The 19,310-nt window shown below is 40.6% G+C and overlaps 1 protein-coding gene across 1 annotated transcript in view; it reads right to left on the bottom strand.

Moving 5' to 3' along the window:
• ush2a (Usher syndrome 2A (autosomal recessive, mild)) overlaps window positions 1-19,310 on the bottom strand; it is a 195,230-nt gene that overhangs the window by 100,257 nt on the left and 75,663 nt on the right. Inside the window, exons 32-45 of the mRNA XM_086187178.1 lie at window positions 15,226-15,352; window positions 14,301-14,402; window positions 13,935-14,123; window positions 13,120-13,250; window positions 12,748-13,027; window positions 12,102-12,326; window positions 11,453-11,533; window positions 9,254-9,442; window positions 7,573-7,713; window positions 6,582-6,657; window positions 5,727-5,812; window positions 4,443-4,602; window positions 664-826; window positions 435-582 (exon numbers count right to left, since the gene is read on the bottom strand). Coding sequence (XP_086043304.1) covers window positions 435-582; window positions 664-826; window positions 4,443-4,602; window positions 5,727-5,812; window positions 6,582-6,657; window positions 7,573-7,713; window positions 9,254-9,442; window positions 11,453-11,533; window positions 12,102-12,326; window positions 12,748-13,027; window positions 13,120-13,250; window positions 13,935-14,123; window positions 14,301-14,402; window positions 15,226-15,352 — 2,098 coding nt within the window. The remainder of the gene's footprint in view (window positions 1-434; window positions 583-663; window positions 827-4,442; window positions 4,603-5,726; window positions 5,813-6,581; window positions 6,658-7,572; window positions 7,714-9,253; window positions 9,443-11,452; window positions 11,534-12,101; window positions 12,327-12,747; window positions 13,028-13,119; window positions 13,251-13,934; window positions 14,124-14,300; window positions 14,403-15,225; window positions 15,353-19,310) is intronic.

Raw genomic sequence — 19,310 nt, 5'->3', positions numbered from 1 at the left:
TCTATTCTTTTGGGTTTTTCTTACTTTTTTATGGTTTTCCTTTTTTCATTCATTTCATCTGATTCCCTTCCCTAACAAAGCATTTCTCTGCTCTTTTTCCAGTCACACGTTTGGGAGACCAGTTCAGTGTAAAGGACTTGATATCTGTGAGTTTTGTAACAAAACTGGGTTATTGCAAACACTGACAAACTACTGTCTCAAGCTCCTGTCACCAGATTCTTGTAAATACTTCTTCCTTTATATATATATTCTAATTCTAGTTTCAAATCACTGTACTGGATCTCACATAATTTCATTTAAAAACAAACAACATTTTTCCATATTGATAAATGAAAGCTGTTTGCACTAATTCATTCCAAAGAGGAAAAACGCACATTAGCTGTTTCTGAGCTACGTATCAGTGGACGTATGCAAGAAAATATGAGTCTACCCACCATTTGGAGTATCAGGAGGTGTCCAGCTGACATTAAGTGCATGGGGGGACAAAGGAGTGACTGTCGGTGCAGGAACGTTCTCTGGGGTGCTCTCTTCAGTCTGAGCTTCGACGGGGGCACTTAAAGTGCACCCACCTCCTGTGCAAGCCTGTCATGCACACAAACACAGTAATGTATGGATGAAAGTGATGATGTGAATCAAAAACAGGTAAATGAGTGAAGGACTCACAGCCAGTGTGATGGTGTAGGCTGTCCCAGGGGTTAGGTTGCGGAGAGTGTGGTCTTCAAAAAGATCTGAGCTGTTATAGGCCAAGAAAGGCTCTGACCCGCCATGTGAGAGGAAGATGGAATAGAACTCTAAGACACCATTGACCTGAGAAGGCCGGGACCACCTGGGGATGGAGGGAGAGCACAAAAAGGAAAGTAACAAAGTACATTCTTCCACTTATAGTTCTTTAGTTTTACCCCATTAAATCTGAGATAAGTATGTTTATTGAATTTGTCATTAACCAACTTACTGCTTATTTGTAAGACAGAAATTTTATTGAAGATTAAATTTCATATTTGATCCTCAGCAAGTAGACACACTTATGTCCTTACTGTAAAGTTACAATTAAGACCAGGAATGCTGGAAAAGAGAATGAAATTTAAATTTTGTTCGGCATCCCTTGTCTAATCTGTGCGTGTGTGTGTGCGTGTGTGTGTGTGTGTGTGTGTGTGTGTGTGTGTTTGCATGTTTATTGAGCCATGTCAAAACTTACTTTGGAGCCAAAAACCATGTTCTCTAAGGTCATTGTATAGACAGAGCAGGAAGAAGTCTTCCGGAAATTGAATAAGTCCATGTAAATACCCCCAAATAAGTGTTGTATCTTGCAGATGTGTTATCTGCCAGAGGACAGAAACACAACGCTAAACTCAAGTTTCCGACATACAGCCCCAAATTGTTCTACTCCCTTTGTAAAATAGTGTTTTCCTTTCTGTATTCATAACAATAAAGTCATCCTCATCAAAAGACAGATTTTGAGAGGACACAGAACTGTGCTTAATCATGTAAACAATCTCACTGTCATTACAGAACAACTTTCAATGGATTGAAGACTTTCTAAGAACGCTGAATATGTTTTCACCCCCAAAAAGCTCATGCTTGAATGTTATTTTATTTTACCTTGCTGGGATGGTTGGACAGATGTTTGAGTTATGATGTCAAGAGTTCATGATTTCATGAGGACTACAGTTACTTCATGAAACTGTAACCTGCACAGGACAGCATTGTAGCAGCACTGGCCAGAGATATAAATGTGTTAAGAATGATGGATGTGGAGACACTTTACACTTTGTGCAAGTTCCAAAGTATCTGATGAAGTTTATTCATTTTGAGACACGGCAAGGAAGTCATCTCTGGAAGAGAAAAACATTTTTCTCATCAGTAGTGCTGAAATTCTTGCAAATCCCAAAGCCCAACCCCCTTGGCATGGTAGCAGGGGGAGGCAATTTTAGAATGTGATGGATTCCTTTCATGGTTCTTCCCATTAAAAGCCAGTTTTTGAATGAGTGATGAGTGTGTGTTAGCACACAATTAGCTTCTGTGGCTAATCTATCACATTTATATACGATTTATATGCTGTCGATTAGCAGTGTGATATATGCCCACTTTTGAGAAGCCAAATCAAAGGGGAATTGTAATAATCTGTATCATAATTCACTGTGTTAATGGTTTTGGAAAATCATTGGTTCTAAAAGTGCGTTAAGAAATGAAACTAACTGGTTCATAATAACCTCAAACATGCTCACATGATGCTGTGGGCTTCATATTTGCACCAAAATCTATTAAAATGGTCAACTTGTATACCATCTCCCCCTCCAATCTTTCCGGTGTCACTACATTTTATACTCCATAAAGCACCACTGATGTCATTAAATAATTACTAACGATACATTCAAACAAACTCAACGAAAGTTGAATAAAGAGGATTCATTCCAAACTGTTAAGCGGGACACTCACCTACGCTTGTGTTTAGGAAGCTTACAATGCTTCTGTTTTTGAATAGTTCTCCTCCTCTTATAATTAGACTGACCAAAATAATAAGAACAGCTCTCAACCCAGTGGAGTTCAGTTCCATTGCAGCCTAAAACCTCAATAATAAGCGTGTAGTTGACTTAAACCCCTCTGACAGTGTCAGTCGTCAGAACTGATCATAGTTATCTCTGCAAAGCTGTTGTATTGGATCACACAAGTTTTTCAATTGATAATGAAGTGGTCGTTGAGTGTATATGTTTAATGTCCTGACACCAGGTTTCCTGTGTATTTCTGACAGTCATGCCTGACAGTGTGGGGGTATTTCTGCAGCTGTATCTGCTGCATGTGTATGAATGCATTTGTGTCAGGCAGTGTGAGGTGAGGGCAAAGAATAAATCTGCTGATATTGCTTTGTCCGCATCCTATAGCCTACCTCAACCTTTCTCACAGTCTCTCACCCTCACTTCCTTGTTCTTTTTTATTCCTTATATTTCCCTTCAATCTTTCCCTTGAAGCTTACAATTTATCTTTTCCTCTACTGGTGGCCTCTCCCTGTCTCTGTCTTCTCATTTCTCACAGATCCTCTCCTTCCTTTCGTCTTTCTCAGCTTTTCTCACAGGCACAGTAGTGAGATATTGACCATGTATGATCTCTCAACCTCTGCCTTTTACCAATGTGCTAACAAGGCAATACGCAACCTTCCCACACCTGCTGAATTTATAGCTGAAAACATTTTAAATACTCAAGGTACGATACAGTACATTTCCTTGTCCTGCAAACAGCAGAACTCTCAAGGATGACACACTACACACATGCGTTGGTTTTTGTGGTGTCCAGTGTTAACATGGCTGGGTTTAATAGGCCATATTCATAAAATGTTCTCATGCAGGCTGATTAACTGAAGGGTGTGTTCAATTTCAGATCTATTGTGGAATTTGTCAGTATGTTGGGAAAGAGTAAACATTACATGTTATCAGTATGTTATAAAAATTTGCAAGCAGATGCTAACAAAAGCACATGTATTGTGGATTAAAAAATTAGTTTGTATTTGTTATTTATTGTGTGTGTGTGTGTGTGTGTGTGTGTGTGTGTGTGTGTGTGTGTGTGTGTGTGTGTGTGCCAGCACACACGTGTGCAACTATGAATGGCACTGTGCCCTCCTGTGGTGAGTCCCACAGTAAGTGACAGTCAGGACACTAATGGGTTTCACACAAATCGACTCTTAAGGACAAACACATAATAGACACACACACACACAGACAAACACAAAAACAGACACAGACACACAGACACAGGATCAAGATGGAAAAAGAGTAGAAGAGATCCATCCTCTTCTGTAACTTCCCTCTAAAGGTGAAAAGTCATGTGCATACTAATATTCTGTACGGTTAAAGTAACTGTAGGATGCTGCCTTTTTTCTTCTTTTAAAAAAATCGATTTCATTTTCCCTTTAAACCCGTTTTTCTTCCTGCTGTACTTCGCCAATTCAGGATATCAACCTGTCCGCGTCGGTGCTGTACGCACTTGCCCGCTCTGTGGAGCACCAAGGACTTCGACATACTTTCTATGTCACATGTGAAGTTGTCTGCTGAGATCAAGGTTCACTGGGGCGATGCAACACTTGACAGCATCCCTCTATTCCCTTCAAAAATGCACCCCAACTGAAAAACACAGCCAAGTGTGTCTGATTGTATTTGCTCAGACATCCAATCATTTTATCGCTATCATTTTTGAGTTGTTAATGTCCTACTAAAACTACAGTGACACACATACATGCTGTGAATGCAGGATGTAAATTAATGATTTAGTGAACCTTTTTTTTCCCACAATTACATCGCCAAGCATCGGTTCCACATACATAGTCAATGCTCTAAAGGGTGTGAAGGGTGTGTGTGTGTGTGTGTGTGTGTGTGTGTCCCTCCACAATGCATTTACCTGACTGACTGGTGGGAGTGGGAGTCATGAGTGTTTAAATGTGTGCGGGTGCTTACTCCACTAGAATGGTCCGTGAGTCCAGCAGGGTAAGAGTTGGTGCTTGAAGAGGCCCAGGAGGAAGCTGAGAGGTCAGCATGGTCACTTGTGAACTGTTAGTGCATCCCAAGGATGTGCATGCACCCAACACCAAGACATGAGTGGAATACACAGCAAGACCTGAAACAAACAATAAAAAAAAAACCATTAAGACGTCGAGAGACAGACAGGCACAAAAACACTTTCAAAGCCTTAAATATGTCTCACAGTGTGCATCTATTAATATCAGTCTCAGGCTGGGAAACACCAGGTTCAAGCATGGCGTGACACAGCTGTCATAACAGAGAGCTTCCATTATAATCAACTGAAGCTGCTACACTGACCACCACACCTGGGTGCACCTGCCAAGGGCCCCAACAGCAGATGTCTATTCTTTCATGGCTGACACTTTTTCCAGCTCTGTCAGCAACTACGGTACAACAAGTTGGCATAAACTTCTGTGAATTATGCGAAAAACAAAACAAATCTTTTTTTAAAATGGGTTGAGAAATAAATTTATCTTTGCTCCTGAGGCAATGTGAAGCAGCAGTGACACGTTTTCTTATGGAAAATGGATTTAAAAAAAAAATTTAAATAGAATTTTTTTAATAAAAATAAATCAATAGAATACATGTGTATCCTTCTCTGATATTGTTAGACTGATCAAAATGGAGTCCGTGAAGCTGATATTGTTTGACTAACACTGATGAAAAAACAGAAGTATTGATAACTTCTAGTGAGAATTCTACTGTGACAAAAAAAAAAAATCTCAAAATAAAAGGCCAGGACTCAGCTGCCGGTAACAAAGACGGAGCTAGTGTAGCAGGTAAAGTACCCCCCCCCCCCCCCCCCCGCACACACACACACGCGCACACACACACACACAGTGATGCTCTATGTACCAGGCGTGTCGGTGTGACACGTGTTCTGTACCTACTTACAGTCTCCATCCTGAAGGCTTTTGAGGCAAATTGTGTTTATGTATGTGTGCTACTGTTATGTGTTCTTTGTTTCTCTGCTGCTTCATTTACGTGTGTGTGTGTTTAGTGCTCTTTTAAAGTGCTATTCCCTTGGTGAGGACTGAGAAGCCCGTCCCTCTTTCAAATGCTAATCCCCCACTCCATTTTGCTTTTCTTCACTCTTCCCCTCTTCATTTTACACTGAGGCCCCATCCTTTCACAGTCACAGTTATGCAGAGGCACACACACACAGGCACGCGTGCATGTATACAATAAACACATTCTCTCTCTCTTTCTCCTCTTTACCAGTGATGTTGTGTTGTCTGTCTTTCCCCCTGTAGACCATTTGGTCGTTGTGATAAAGGAGGTACTCTGTAATGCCTCCATTGGGCCTATCAGTGGAACAAAAGGTGAGAAGAGGTTAGTCATAATGATGTTATATTTAGCATATTATAGTAATTTGATGTTGCACTTTCACTTCTAAAATTACAGTATATACAGGGAAAATATTAATAAACGATAGAGGAAAATCAAATTTTTCCACCACGGTACTGTAGACACTTATCAAATATCAACCATTACCCTTACTGTCCTTTTTACACAACAATCGTATGATATCTTAACTGAACTTAACTTTGGTGACATAAGATCCATAATGTACTTATTCAACAACTAAAAGCAACTAAACTTAACCAGATCCATCATAAGCCTGCATCCAAGACACAAAGTGAGAATGACTGATGAAACGTCAGGCCCGATTTTAACCATGCAAGTGCACAGACAAATGCAGCACGGTGAGTCTTAACAAGTATAGAGTCACAATGGCATGGGGCATTTGTGTTGGCATATAAATCAAGGGCATCTCCATTTCTTTGTCTGAATAATTCTAACATATTTTTGAATCAAGAAAGTGATCTTGCGCAGGGGAATAAAAGGAATTTTAAGATGCCATTTCACATTTAAAGGAGCCTAACATTTTTCTGCATCCTGTTCTCCCACCTGTGCACCATCCACTGGTCAATAAAATACATAGTTACACATGCAGATTATGTTTTAAGACCAGAAAATGATTAAAAAGTAAGACTGCTGCATGCACTGGCCAAGGTACCTCCACAAAAATATGGCCATATACATGTATACTGTATCAAGTTCAAGTATTACCTTACTGGAGGATCCCAGGTGACAGAGAGAGCTGAGGGAGATGAGAGTGCTGCTGGAGGAGAGACGCCATCAGGAGCTGGAATATAATTGAATATCCTATGATATTTATTTATTGGAGGGAACACAGTCACTTACAATTAAAGAGTACAAAATGCAACAAACTATACCAACAATAAAACTACCTGATAACAGAGTTTTATCGTCAAAAATGTTGTTTTTTTTAAATTACAAAATTATGACATAATTTGACAAACAAATGCAGAGGTCAACAGTGTTTGATGTTGGAGTTTTAATTGCTGTAATTCAACCTGAAATGATTCTTCACAGTGATGCTCTACACAAAAACTGCACATCCTTAAGGTGAAAAGAAATGTTCTTGTGCTCAAGGGGGAGCGAATAAAAATGTGACTATATGAGGTTACGTGTGTTTTAAAAATTAGATGAGTTCTTCTTTCTAACACAGTACAGTGTCTTAACTCGGGGCTCAGTGAGAATCAATACAGTAATCTGTTTTTTTCTTTTACCTCAGATTGATTTTTGCTGTCTCTGCACTGACCCCTGCTGTCACATTATCTCCCCAACAAGGCCAGTTAGTCCAACACAGATTAATGTGGAGACTATCATATAAAGAAGAAGCTTTTTTTATTCTTGCACTTCTGTTGTCACTCCTCCATACAATGTGTCCTTCACTGAGTTGTAAAGTGTCTCTATTTTTACTCTCCCAGCTATTCTATGTCTCCAGATTTTCCATCTCCTGTTTATTTCATGTTGAACTGTCACTTTTTTGTGTCTCACTTTTCTTTTCTTACAAGTACAAATCTCCATCATTGGAGACATCAGATGTGTGTGTTCAGATGCGTGTTTCTCTGTGTGTCTACACTGAAATGCCATCACAAAGGATTGCTTCTGGTAACGGATGGAAAGAGAGATACGTTCCATTAATGTGTGTACCACGCATGTGTGTGGGTCTATATCTGTGCTTGTGCTGTACCTTCCTCCGGCGTTGTGAGGATCGATCTCAAATCATTATCATCACCGTTGTCATTACGAAGACTCTCTGTGCAGCCAAGAGGCATACAGGCACTTACGGTGACAATGTATCGAGTGGAGGGAGTCAGACCAGACAACACACCTGGAAGAGAAGGGAGTCTGTCAGAGAGGAAGTGAGGCTGAGGCAGAAATATAGACAGTGAGAGGTCAAGATAAGTGCATTTCATAGAGGAGATACTGCATTTATTCCGGCCCTTGTGGCTTTGAAGTTGAAATGCTGGACATGAATCCATTAGAGTCTGACCGTTGCATCCCTCTTCCCCCATCATTGCTCTAAAGTTGTTATGAGGCCACACAAATAGTCAGAAAAAACACTGTGGCCTTTTTAAGATGATAATTCATCCAAAGTTCTGAGAAAGTGTGTAATGAACTGTCCAATAAAAACATTATTACAGGCAGAGCTGACACTAAATTCATTTTCCCATATGTTCTTTACCAGTTGACCATGTGATATAATCAAATTCAAAGAGATCCTGTCTTCTAAAAGACCCACAGAGTCAACATATCAACCAAACACATTGGCAAATTACCTCTTGAAACCCCTTTTAATGAAGTTTGCAGCAACATGCTTCAATGGTGAATTTAAAGTCCTGCTGTTGCTGAATAAATTTACTGCTTTCACGTCTTAGGTTTGTCCTCCTGTGTGGGCCTGCTCCGCTCCTCTTGGTATTTCCTCAGTCACTCTTTACATCCACTCTCTTCTCTTCCAGGCTCGCCAAACCCACTCATCCCCAGTCACCCTCTACTTGTCTTTTTTTCTCTCTCTCACGCACCTTCTTCCTTCCTCTCTCTCTCTCTCTCTCTGTCTCTCTGTCACCCATGTCTTTTAATTCAATTAGGGGCCAGGGCCCCACTCCGCTGCCATTACACCCTCATTTGCGTTCTGTGTTTTTTAGCCGTTGGTGTAATTCTGCAGTCAGGTGTCGAGGCCATCATAAATTAACAAGAAGTCGTATCATGGTGGACATAATGTCTGGCAAAGCGAGAGGGAGGGGATGGGGAGAAGGGCGGTAGACACTGAGAAAGACGGAGACAGAGGGCTCATCTTCATATTTGCCTGGAGACATGGCAGAGTGGATGAGAGGAGGGACGAATAGCAGCAGTGGATGCAGACATCATCATCAGTATAAAAGATGAAGTGAGGAAAGATGGAAAAATGAGCGTGTGTGAGAGAGAGAGAGAGAGAGAGAGAGAAGAGGAGCAATGCCAGGGTATGACATCATTGGGATAGTCTTGAGTGTCTTGGTCCAAATGGAGACAGTCTGCTAAAGCTGGGGACTCGCCAAGGAGACATTAACAGGCTTGCCCGGGACAATATGTGTGTGAGTTTGTATGAGAGATGGAAGGAGAGTGACTGTAAAAGACAGTGAAAATTTGTTTTTACAGAGAGCCAAAATGCCCTTAAAGTTCTCAAAAGAACATTGCAGGAGACCTATAAATAATGACTTCCAACAACGTGAATAGATGCAAAATTATTTTGAGTCATTTTAATCATGAACAAATAATTTGTCTTCATAAATAATGAATACTTAAAATGCTATTGCAATTGTATTTTGTTATTTCATCTATGTACTGGTGCCACAGAAAAAAAAAAGAATTACACCAACAAAGATTTATTTTACCTGTGAAATTTCCATTAGCCAGGTATGTGGCTTTGACAGGTGGCGCTTCCATCTGGTGTGTGGCATAGGCTCTCAACTCATATCTGTCAATCATGCCTCTGATGTCACCAGTGGGTGGAGCCCAGCTCACCTTGGCACTGAAGCCGTTCAAAGTCTGTACAGAGGTGGGAGGAGGTACTGACCCAGGTACTAGGGGGAAGGAGAAAGAGGCCAAATTATTAAAAAATGATGTAGAACAAGACACAGAAAGGTCTTTAAGCAATCAGGGTAATAAGCCAAAAACATTTGGGATGTGTTTGTTTGCTGGCTAGTTGATGTCAGCTAAGCACGCAAGCGTCATAGACATGCAGCGAAGGCTATAAATCTTATCCTAAGAGGTTGTTTGACAAACAGATGACACCTCCACTTGAAAGTGATGCTTCTTCGTGAGGTTTCTTTATGGGCAACACGGCTAACTAACCTTTTCTTTTGGGAAAAAAAAAACAGGATAATCAAAGACAATAAATAAAGACAAAATAAATACATAAAGGCCAGGAAGAGGAAAGGGGGAAAAAAGAATTAAAGGAAAACATGAAAGGGAAGCAAACCAACAGGTTGGGAGAACATGAGGTTAGAGAAAAAGCATCCCCCCATCTCTGTGTGTTTTAATAGGCCCAGTAAATCATACCTCACCATTAGCATAAATAGTATTTATGAGAGTAGTAACTTTTTCAGCACTGATTTAATACAGCCGGCCATTCATTCTGGGCTATATTTCACACCAATCAGCCTCCCTCCTTTTCTTCAGCACTCCCCTTCTCTTTCTCTCTGACACGTCAGTCCTTCAGGATGGTTGCGGTCCCCTCCTCACGCTCTACCTTCCTGCCTCCCTCTGACTCACTACCTCATCATTTTCTGTCTCCATCCATTCCTCAATGTTTCTGCTTGTCTCTCTGCCGGCCCAAGAGAATATTGGTTTACTCTAAAAAGGAGGTATCACAACTTAATTGAAAGAGATTCTGTTATTATAAATCACACTGAGTTCTGTTCCTCAGTCTATCATCACTTTGATCTCCTTTGTAGCAATACTTTCTTATTTCCTCATAATAATGCTGGTGATTTTAATACTTAAAAGCTGCATTATAAACATAATTTTCCCTTATAATTTTCCCACCTTCCCTCTCCAATTCTTATGCCCTGTTTTATCATTACATTCTTCATCTTGCAGCTTACTCTGTATTTCTGTCCACCCTCCCCCTTTTCCTGACTTCCTCCCTCCTTCCACCTTTCCTCTCAGTCCTTGTCCTCCATCCTCCCTTTCCTCCCTAAGTTCTTAATGTTTTAAGCACTTCCTCCCTCCCTATCCTCCATTCCCCTCAGTGGTCATAGCATTCCAGACCTACCAGTGTATCGTTCACTACTAATGAGCAGCTTTATATTACACAAGGGACCACATAGGCCATTCCGGGTTAACAGCCTTTTACTGGGATGCCCTTTATAGAGGCTTTATCAATCTCTCATACCGTCAGGCACATGTAATATCACTAGCCCTGGATAAGTCTCACATATTGTAAGATATTAGTGCATTTACATCCAAAACCCCCTGAGAACAAAGACAAACTCCAACAGACAGGGATGTTTCCTACTTATTTTTAAACACAGAAAATCATAACACAACAAATCAATCACACATGCATAAGGCAAATCTGATCAAAATATGTATGTTTTTGAGTACTTACATATTTAGAAGTCCAGTGTGTAGAATTGAGGATGGAGTACTGGCTACAGGCAGAAACTGAATATAGTATTCATAAAATTTCATTGGTGCATATTTGTTGCGCTTGTATTGGCTGAGAATAAGCCAATCAGTCCTCCAAGCACACTGTGTTGCAGCCACATGTATTGTCCCAAAATCATCACAATAAAGACTTTGATGCTTTTGGAATTGCACTTGTTTTCTCAGGTTTGCTCTTTTATTTTTTGTCATGTTTCATACCGTCTTAGGTGACATGCACTTTCACTAAATGAGCTGGTAAAGTTTTGTGCACCAACTCTTCTAATTGTTTAAACCTAATCACACCTGAAGCCACCACGACAACCACAACAACAGACATCCCCACAGACATAATGAGGACACAGAGATGATGTAAGCGACATGAGAAGAAAAGCTGAGTCCAGACAGCAGAGACTAATGGAGAGGAGGTTTACTAGATGTCTTACCTCTGCCTCTGCTGCGTCCTCTCTGCCAAGGGCCAACTGCCCAACCTCCGGCAGCCAAGGCTATAAACCTGTACAAGTACTCTTGTGTGTTTATGCATACGGAGGACGGAGGCAATGCATACAAGAAGACAGAAAATTATTTGTAATTATGTAAAGTCTCATGAATTCAAACAGAATTAAGAAATTCACTGTTGCCAAATCAGATTTTTCTGCAAACTAGATTGTATCCAGTTCACGGAGGGTTGTATCTGTACACAATAATGGCACAACTAAAAGTAATATATCTACATTTAGTCAGCAAAACTTAAAACTGATCTGAAATTAAATGACACAACACAGTGCAGTATATATAAAAAAATAAATAAATTGTCACATATCAAAAAGCACACACACTATATGAAAGTTGCCATACAAATTAACTTTGCTTGCTGGCATGTTATGTAACAGTGACAATATAGATTACTGAAAGTCTCATCTGGGGTACAGAGAGTTAAAAACATACAAAAAAAAGTTTTGTAAGAATCATATTTTTACATTCTATATATATATTTTTAATCTGTGAACAATGAAAAAATTACATTCTTTAGACACATAAAATGAGACAGATAATAAAAAATATGTCTAAGAGTATATCACTGTGAGTCCTTACCACTGAAAGGCTGCAGATTATAATCTGTAGCTTGTGTCCCTCTTCCAGTGTAGACCAACACTGAATCATTTCCTCTGCAGTTGTACCGGCTGTCACTGGTGGGACAGCCATCTAAGTAAATTCTAACAGAGCGGCGGGAGGCAACAGACAGATTAATACTTTGACTGATAAGGGGGTTTGTTTCATCACTTCGAATGGTAAGACCCCTTATGCAGCCCCCTAGGCCTGCATGAGAAGAGAGAAGGAATGAGAGAGGAGGTAGAGACAAAAGAAAGACCGTGAGCACATCTTTTTTGACAAATTCATATAAAACTTGTTTTGGTTTCAATTCTTTATCAAGTACAACGTTCCTTTGGAGTCATTTTTACATTATTTACATATATACACACACACACACACATACATACACACACACACACACACACACATATATATACATATATATATATACATATATATATATATATATATATATATATATATACACTGTAAGTGAGTAGTGCCCTTGTAGAGGGAAGTTTAACTGATACACCACTGATCCTCTGACATGTATAACTTAGTTGAAGTAAACCAAAAACAAGGTTTTGTGTGTTCCAAGTTGTGGATGTGATGACAAACAGAAGCTATCTGTGCACATGCATCTCACCGTGTGAGTGACTTTGGGTGTTGAGAGCAGGATGTAGGAGCTCAGGGGGTACACCACCCAAGTATAATGGAGTATCAACTCTCAGCCTCCTTGCTCCGCCCACTCCTCTTGTCTCCTCTGCCCAGTCATCAACAGCAGCAGAGATAACGTCGCCATGTTTCGCCAGTGACAGCTTTTTCCAGTCTCCATCACAATAACTAAGCCCCACCCACAGGCGAAGTTCAGTCACATGACCCTCACAGTCAAGAATGAAGGACAGGAGACCGGCTTCCAGCTCAACCTAAAATTACATACACACACACAGACTCAAGATTATGATTTGGCACGTAGCTCTTACTTGTTTTATTTGCTTTTAAATGTGTCAGTCCTTACCAGCATGTAGTCCTGTGTTTGAGTGTTGAATGTAAAGAGCATAAGAGCATTGAGCTGGTCTGTTCTAAAGTCCATAGAGATGTCAAAGTCCTCTCCTCCACTAAACACATCTCTGCTCAACTCCAGGTAACCTGAACAAGGGGAAAGAACAACATGGCGCTTCCATCATGACATTTTATCACCTGGCTAAAAGAGGATGACAGACTGCAAATTCGTGGAGATGAACACTGGGCAAAAAATAATAAACGCATGAAATACTTAAGAGAACCATTCATAAATGTGGTTTATGTTACATATGAGTCGGTAGAGATGAGCAGGTCCATTCACACAGCAATAATGAACAAAGAGTTCATTATTGGGTCCATGCTAAGAGCTTAAACCCAGTTGTCGCAGTAAACTATGTTCAGAGGCTTGGTCATATCTTTACTACTATTCACAGAAAGAAGAAGCCTGTCTGATTGCTCAAGCTAAATCTTAGCAAAACCCTCCATTTTCAACATGTAGGCTTCTACTAGCAAGCCAGCTCAGAGATGACCATTCTTTCACATAGCGAGGTAGAAATATTAGCTTGCAGAAAGTGACAGAATGCAGACTGAAATCTGTTGAAGCCAATGGTACATTTTTATGCAAGTTGTTCAAACCAGCATTTATCAGTATGACACTTCGACACAGGATGTGACATTGTAGTACAGTATTCTCCAGACATCCCTCATACAAACAAATCTCTATACTGAGAGGTAATTGAATATTTTTCATGAGAAAAAAAGAATAAATCTAAAACAATAATTGCAAATATTCAATCTACAAGGTCCTACCATGACCCAGAAAATGGGCTCCATCCTCAGTTTGAACAGGGCATCCCTCCCAACTTTCATACACTGACATTTTCTTTATGGCTTTAGCCCAGTCCAGAGCTTTCCATTCCTCTGAGGGGCTGTCAGTCATCTTGAAACTCACATCTCTCAGGCAACCAGAGAAACCCTGGCGCATCAGCCGGGCATCCCCTGGTGGGACAGACAAGATTAAAAACCATAACTGTCACTCTAAAAGGTTTAATCTCGTGCTTAAAACTACCAAAAATTCTAAACCCAAATTGTCAGTGGCAAGTCAGGCCTTATTTGGAAAATGACCTGGAGTTACTAATTATCAGTGCCTGAGGGAGAGAGTAGGGATGGACTCACCTGAATCTCTTCTGAGCAGAGATATATCTTCCGGCATTCCTCCAATGAACACCCCTGTGTTCTCTCCAATAACGGTGCTTCCACTGGAAGCCAACGCACTACCTGGTGGAGGGAGAGAGGGGCAGACGTGGGACAGTCAGTTCGCATGTAAAGATTAAATGAGAGCTTTACGAGAAAATGAGTTAGAGTGACTTGAGAGAAGTAAACATTTTGGGACAGACGTTGCAACAAAAAAAAAAGCAAGGAAAAAAGAGGAAGAGCACAGCCTCTCAACACAGGAGGTGTATTTTCTGTCTTCCACCTCGCATGTTTGAAGAAACTTTTACTCTAATCAATAAAGCTGTCAACACAAGCTGTAACAGCTCACATTTCATTCACACTATGTGAACATAAATGTGACCTGAAGTGTTTATTTTCTCCAGTTTAAAGTGTATAAATACAGTACAATGAGTGTCTATTTGGTTCAAAATGCTGCAACACAGATGACCCACATACAATACTGTGCCTGAATGCATCCTGAGTTCACACACAGACGGAGCAGAGATGCTGCTCTTAAATGTGCTGCTGACACTTTACTTCCTGTGTAGAAAAATGCATGTAAGTGGATGCATGTGTGCTCATAACCCTAACCCAGAAAGAAAGGGTAACATATGAAATCAAATAAACAATTGTTTGCCTGTGTGTTTGTAAAGAAGTATTTTTCTCATCAGACACAGTAGCGAGGATTAACCTGACTAATACCTCAACAACTGGGGGATTTAGGTAAAAGAGACAGATACACACATGCTTGGTTGGCCTCAGACTATGTACACTTACACACTTGTATGTACAAGGAGACATAAAAACACTTGTATTCACGCTTACCCACCCACCCACACAAAGGGGTGATGTACACAGTGGTCAGTATGAATATTAGACGATTTACCTCTGTATTGATCGTTTACAACGATTGTTCCCACGGCCCCTCGCCTTGTTGCTATGATGCTGTGCCATTGTCCATCATTGTAGCGGCGCCCTCCATCACCCTGAACACTCACTGCCACTGCTGAGCCCTAAAAACACACAAAAACACATGGCAAGAATTTAAACCCACTGATGAGATTGTGAAGACATAACAGATTTATACCCATTTCCTAGCTCAGCTGTCGTACTGTGCACTTCAGATGTGTCATGAAAACATTTGTCTCAGCCATTTTTTAAGTGAAGCCTGGGAATTAGTGACAGTTTAATTAAAAGATCTTGCACTGCAACGACAGCGAGGACAGCACCAAGACACAAGGTGCTCATCCTGCATCAGTAAGGTCTCACACAGGCAGGAATTTTGCAGCAGGCAGCTGTTTCCAGGGGTGCTGCCCCAGCTTTTCTGCAGAAGCACATACAAACAGTCAAGGTAGAAATTGAAACACAGTGGTCGGTCAAGGAACCTGAGTGCAGTGCAGCAGATGAAAGAGCCATCAAACTGACTTCCCTTCAAAGATGTCAGTGTCTTCAAATATTTGGCACATGCTAAGTTGTTTGCCAGAGGGCCTGAAAGCCCTGGGAAGATGAGGGTTCACAGTGACGTACGGTGGAGGTTCCTTGTGTTTAGGATTGCATTTTTATTGGAGTTCTTATCAATCATGCAATATTTTCTGGGAGAAGTTCAGTTGGCTGCAAATTCATTCTTCAGTGCTGCAACTCCACGAAGACAGGCTGAGTCAGGCAAAAGAACAATTTTCAGTGCCTAGAACAAGGGGTCCTGATAATGCCCACAGATTCCTGATCCCTGCATTCTCCTAATGGTCTGGGATCTAGACACCTAGAGAACAATCCACAGAACCGTGGCAAGTTCTCCGACATGCTTGCAATAATCTACTTGCCAAGTACCTTGAAAACTTGGTCACAACAAGTGCAGCAGGAAGAACTGATTAAGTTTAAAAGATGTGCCTGAAACTTTTGCACCCTGCTATAGGTGTTTTTAAATATCTCCTAACCAAAATCCATGATTGCCTCTCTTGAAGAAAGGTAGACATTAAAGGTCAGTGACATACACAAGAGACACACTCAAAAGGACATGGGCATGGACATAGAACAATGATAATATTTGCAATCAAGTGCTGTTACGGGGCTTTCTGCTGCCTATTAAGTCTGACATCATTGCTGTGACCAGCTTTTAGCAAGTTACAAAGAGTAATGTAGTAAAACATGAGTAACAGATCAGTGAGCACTCACAAAAATGCACTGACAACACACACAAACATAGTGATGAAGATTTAATGACGAGATCAATAAATGTATGAATGCTGGAGTATATCAGCCTCTGACAACTTTATTGCCTTTGCTTGATGGCTCTTCTCAGCAATACAAGGGGTAGGGAGAATCTCTTTCGTCCTCTTTCTCTCTCTTTTTCACATACATACAAACACACGGGATTTAATTCCTTGCCCGGGAATCTTCAACTCTAACAAAAAAAAAATATTACCAGGGTGCCCTTGAGCAAAGCATTCAAAAAATGTGATTCATGCATTGCAAGAACCAGCCTAAATAAACAATAATGAATGTTTGATTGTATACGTGTCCATGTGCATGTGCATGCAGGGTGAAGAGTATCACTTCCACATTAGGTGCTATCCAGATTCTTTTCATGCGATCTCAGTAACTTAATATTTCTTTGTAATTATTTTAGCTCTCTATCCACACTAAGACAGTTTTATCAACCATAGACTGATCTATAACCCTCTAGATGGGCATAAGATTATAGGTTTTGTTGTCGTGTGAACATGTACAGTATTGCCTTCTCACATGTCTAGATAATACAGAGATGAAGGCACGAGTTAGCTGTATTTTATTTTTATTGCTGTTATTTTTGTGGGCCTGTCCCCTGTCCCTGTCTTTCTCTCTGTCCTAGTCTATCTGCTTTTGTCTCTTTCTACATCCCTGCCAAACTGTCTGTCAATCTCTCTCACTTTCTGTCTCTGTCTCTCTTTCCTGCTCTCTTCCAACTAAACCTCTCACGGCAGGGGGCCGTTCCCATAGAGCCTGGGTATGTTCAACATTTCAGCCTGTTAAAAGGGAGACTACTTCCTCACTGTCACAGATGTGCTCACTCGTAGGGAATTGTTGGATGTCTTTAAACTAAATTAATTCAAAGAGTCTGGTTTTAGACCTCGTCTAGGTGTAAAGGGTTATGATTTGACACCATACCAATAAAATTGGCTTATCACCAAAAGCAGCTTCTGCATTTTGATTCTTCACATGAATTTGTAAAATCTCAACACAATCATGCTATCATTGTTTTTTTCCCCCTCTACTGGTAGTGCCTGCATGTACTTTTCCGACCTGAGGGAGGTAAAAATGTGATACCAACGCGGTGGGCTAACTGGTTCACAACTGTTTCCCCAAAATCTAAGAAAGACTTGACTGCAGTGTTCACAGAAGCAACTGTGTCAATGACAGATTTAATTATGATCCGCTGAGGATCATGAAAACAATCTGCACACCAGTCATCAGGTTTTCACAGCTGTCAACAAGTGGCACTAAAAGACATGTCAAACTGATCACTAAAGCATTTATCTGTCTGATACTAGTCTGAAGCATTGATGGCACATCGTAATGGTTTGAGCTGTTAGTTTGAAACTGCAAAAAAAAAAAACCCTAACAAAGGTGGAGACAAAGTGAAACCATTCACCCGCTTCATAAAATCCAGGACTCTGACCAGATTGCTGAAGTTAATTGCCATTTCTGCACTCTGAGTAGACAGTGAGGTTTCTTTCTCAGAATAATGATTATTTTCTGCCAATTAATTTTTGTGGTCGATGCTGTGAGAGGAAAAACTACAACTTCAAATAATTCTCATGAGTTCAAGTCCTTCTGGTCATACTGCCAAAGCATGACATTGCTCAGAAACATGGCTGTAAGTGGCTTATGCACTGTTATGTAACTGGGCCCGAATTCTTGCCTAGTCAGGCCAGTTGCCCACTCCGTATCTGCTCTCTGGGCTTGGCTTGCAAGAAAGTTTTCCATTAGAGGAGAGATTCTGCTCAGCAAAGACATGCAAAAACTCACAGGAACCAGGTGCTTTGCTTTTCATGAAAGTAAATGAACTACCGTTCATATAAGCAACATCTGGGGTTACACATAACAGAGAATATGTAATACTGTCTGCTGAAGAGCCAGCACAGTTGTACCAACTTTTACCTCCAAGCACAGGGTCGGATACTGCTACCGTTAAATTAGTTAAGTTTTGCTTTTAGTTGACAATTTGAACAGTAATGTAGACAACAGTGAATCAGTGATGATCAGGCTTTGTCTGACAAATTCAGGTCCGTCATTACTCAGTTCTGTATGGCTCAAGTCTCCTACTCCCTAGAAGAAGATCCAAATAACAGACAGCTCTACAGCTGCTGGGTTCAGGTACAGCGCTTCGTCACACTGAGCACTGGACTAATCTTGTGATCCAAGTCAGCCTTCCAATTAAAGATGAATCTGGCTAAGTTCCAGGTACTACATTCCCAGGTTTATTTGGGTTCCAGCACCAATTTTTAGACCCTTAAAAGACTTCCATCACCATATTTGCAGAGTTAAGATTGACCGAATGTGAAAAGACATCCTTAATTTCAAATAAACAATAATATACAGTTCAAGAAGTCAATGTGGAGCAACAGATCCATTAGCCTTAGGTCTTAACAGACGACAGGTGGTTCATCATGCTGAGAGGAAAATATAGTGGTCATGGTGTAATCTTTCATGAGAAAGATTGTCGGATCAACAGCACAAATTCTTTTCATTTAACAAAGTAATCTACCCGATATGTTTGTGCTAGCTTTAAACCTCTGACGCAGCGGGTGACGGCCAGTGTGTGAACAGTAAGTGTGCGTTTCTGCATGTGTGTTACATAGTTTATGTCAGGTAAGCTAAACTCAAAGCTTTGGTTTTGCCACCTCTTCATGTGAAAGGATTGTTTTTCAGTGCTTGTGTCTGTATACGTGGCCGTTAACATGTGCACATATTTATGAGCATATCACTTTCCTG

The sequence above is a fragment of the Aulostomus chinensis genome, chromosome 2 (genome assembly GCF_037954235.1).
Source record: "Aulostomus chinensis isolate RoL2024-O1b breed Wild chromosome 2, RoL_Achi_v1.0, whole genome shotgun sequence".
NCBI classification, from domain to species: domain Eukaryota; kingdom Metazoa; phylum Chordata; class Actinopteri; order Syngnathiformes; family Aulostomidae; genus Aulostomus; species Aulostomus chinensis.
This window is presented reverse-complemented; position numbering and strand designations above follow the sequence as displayed.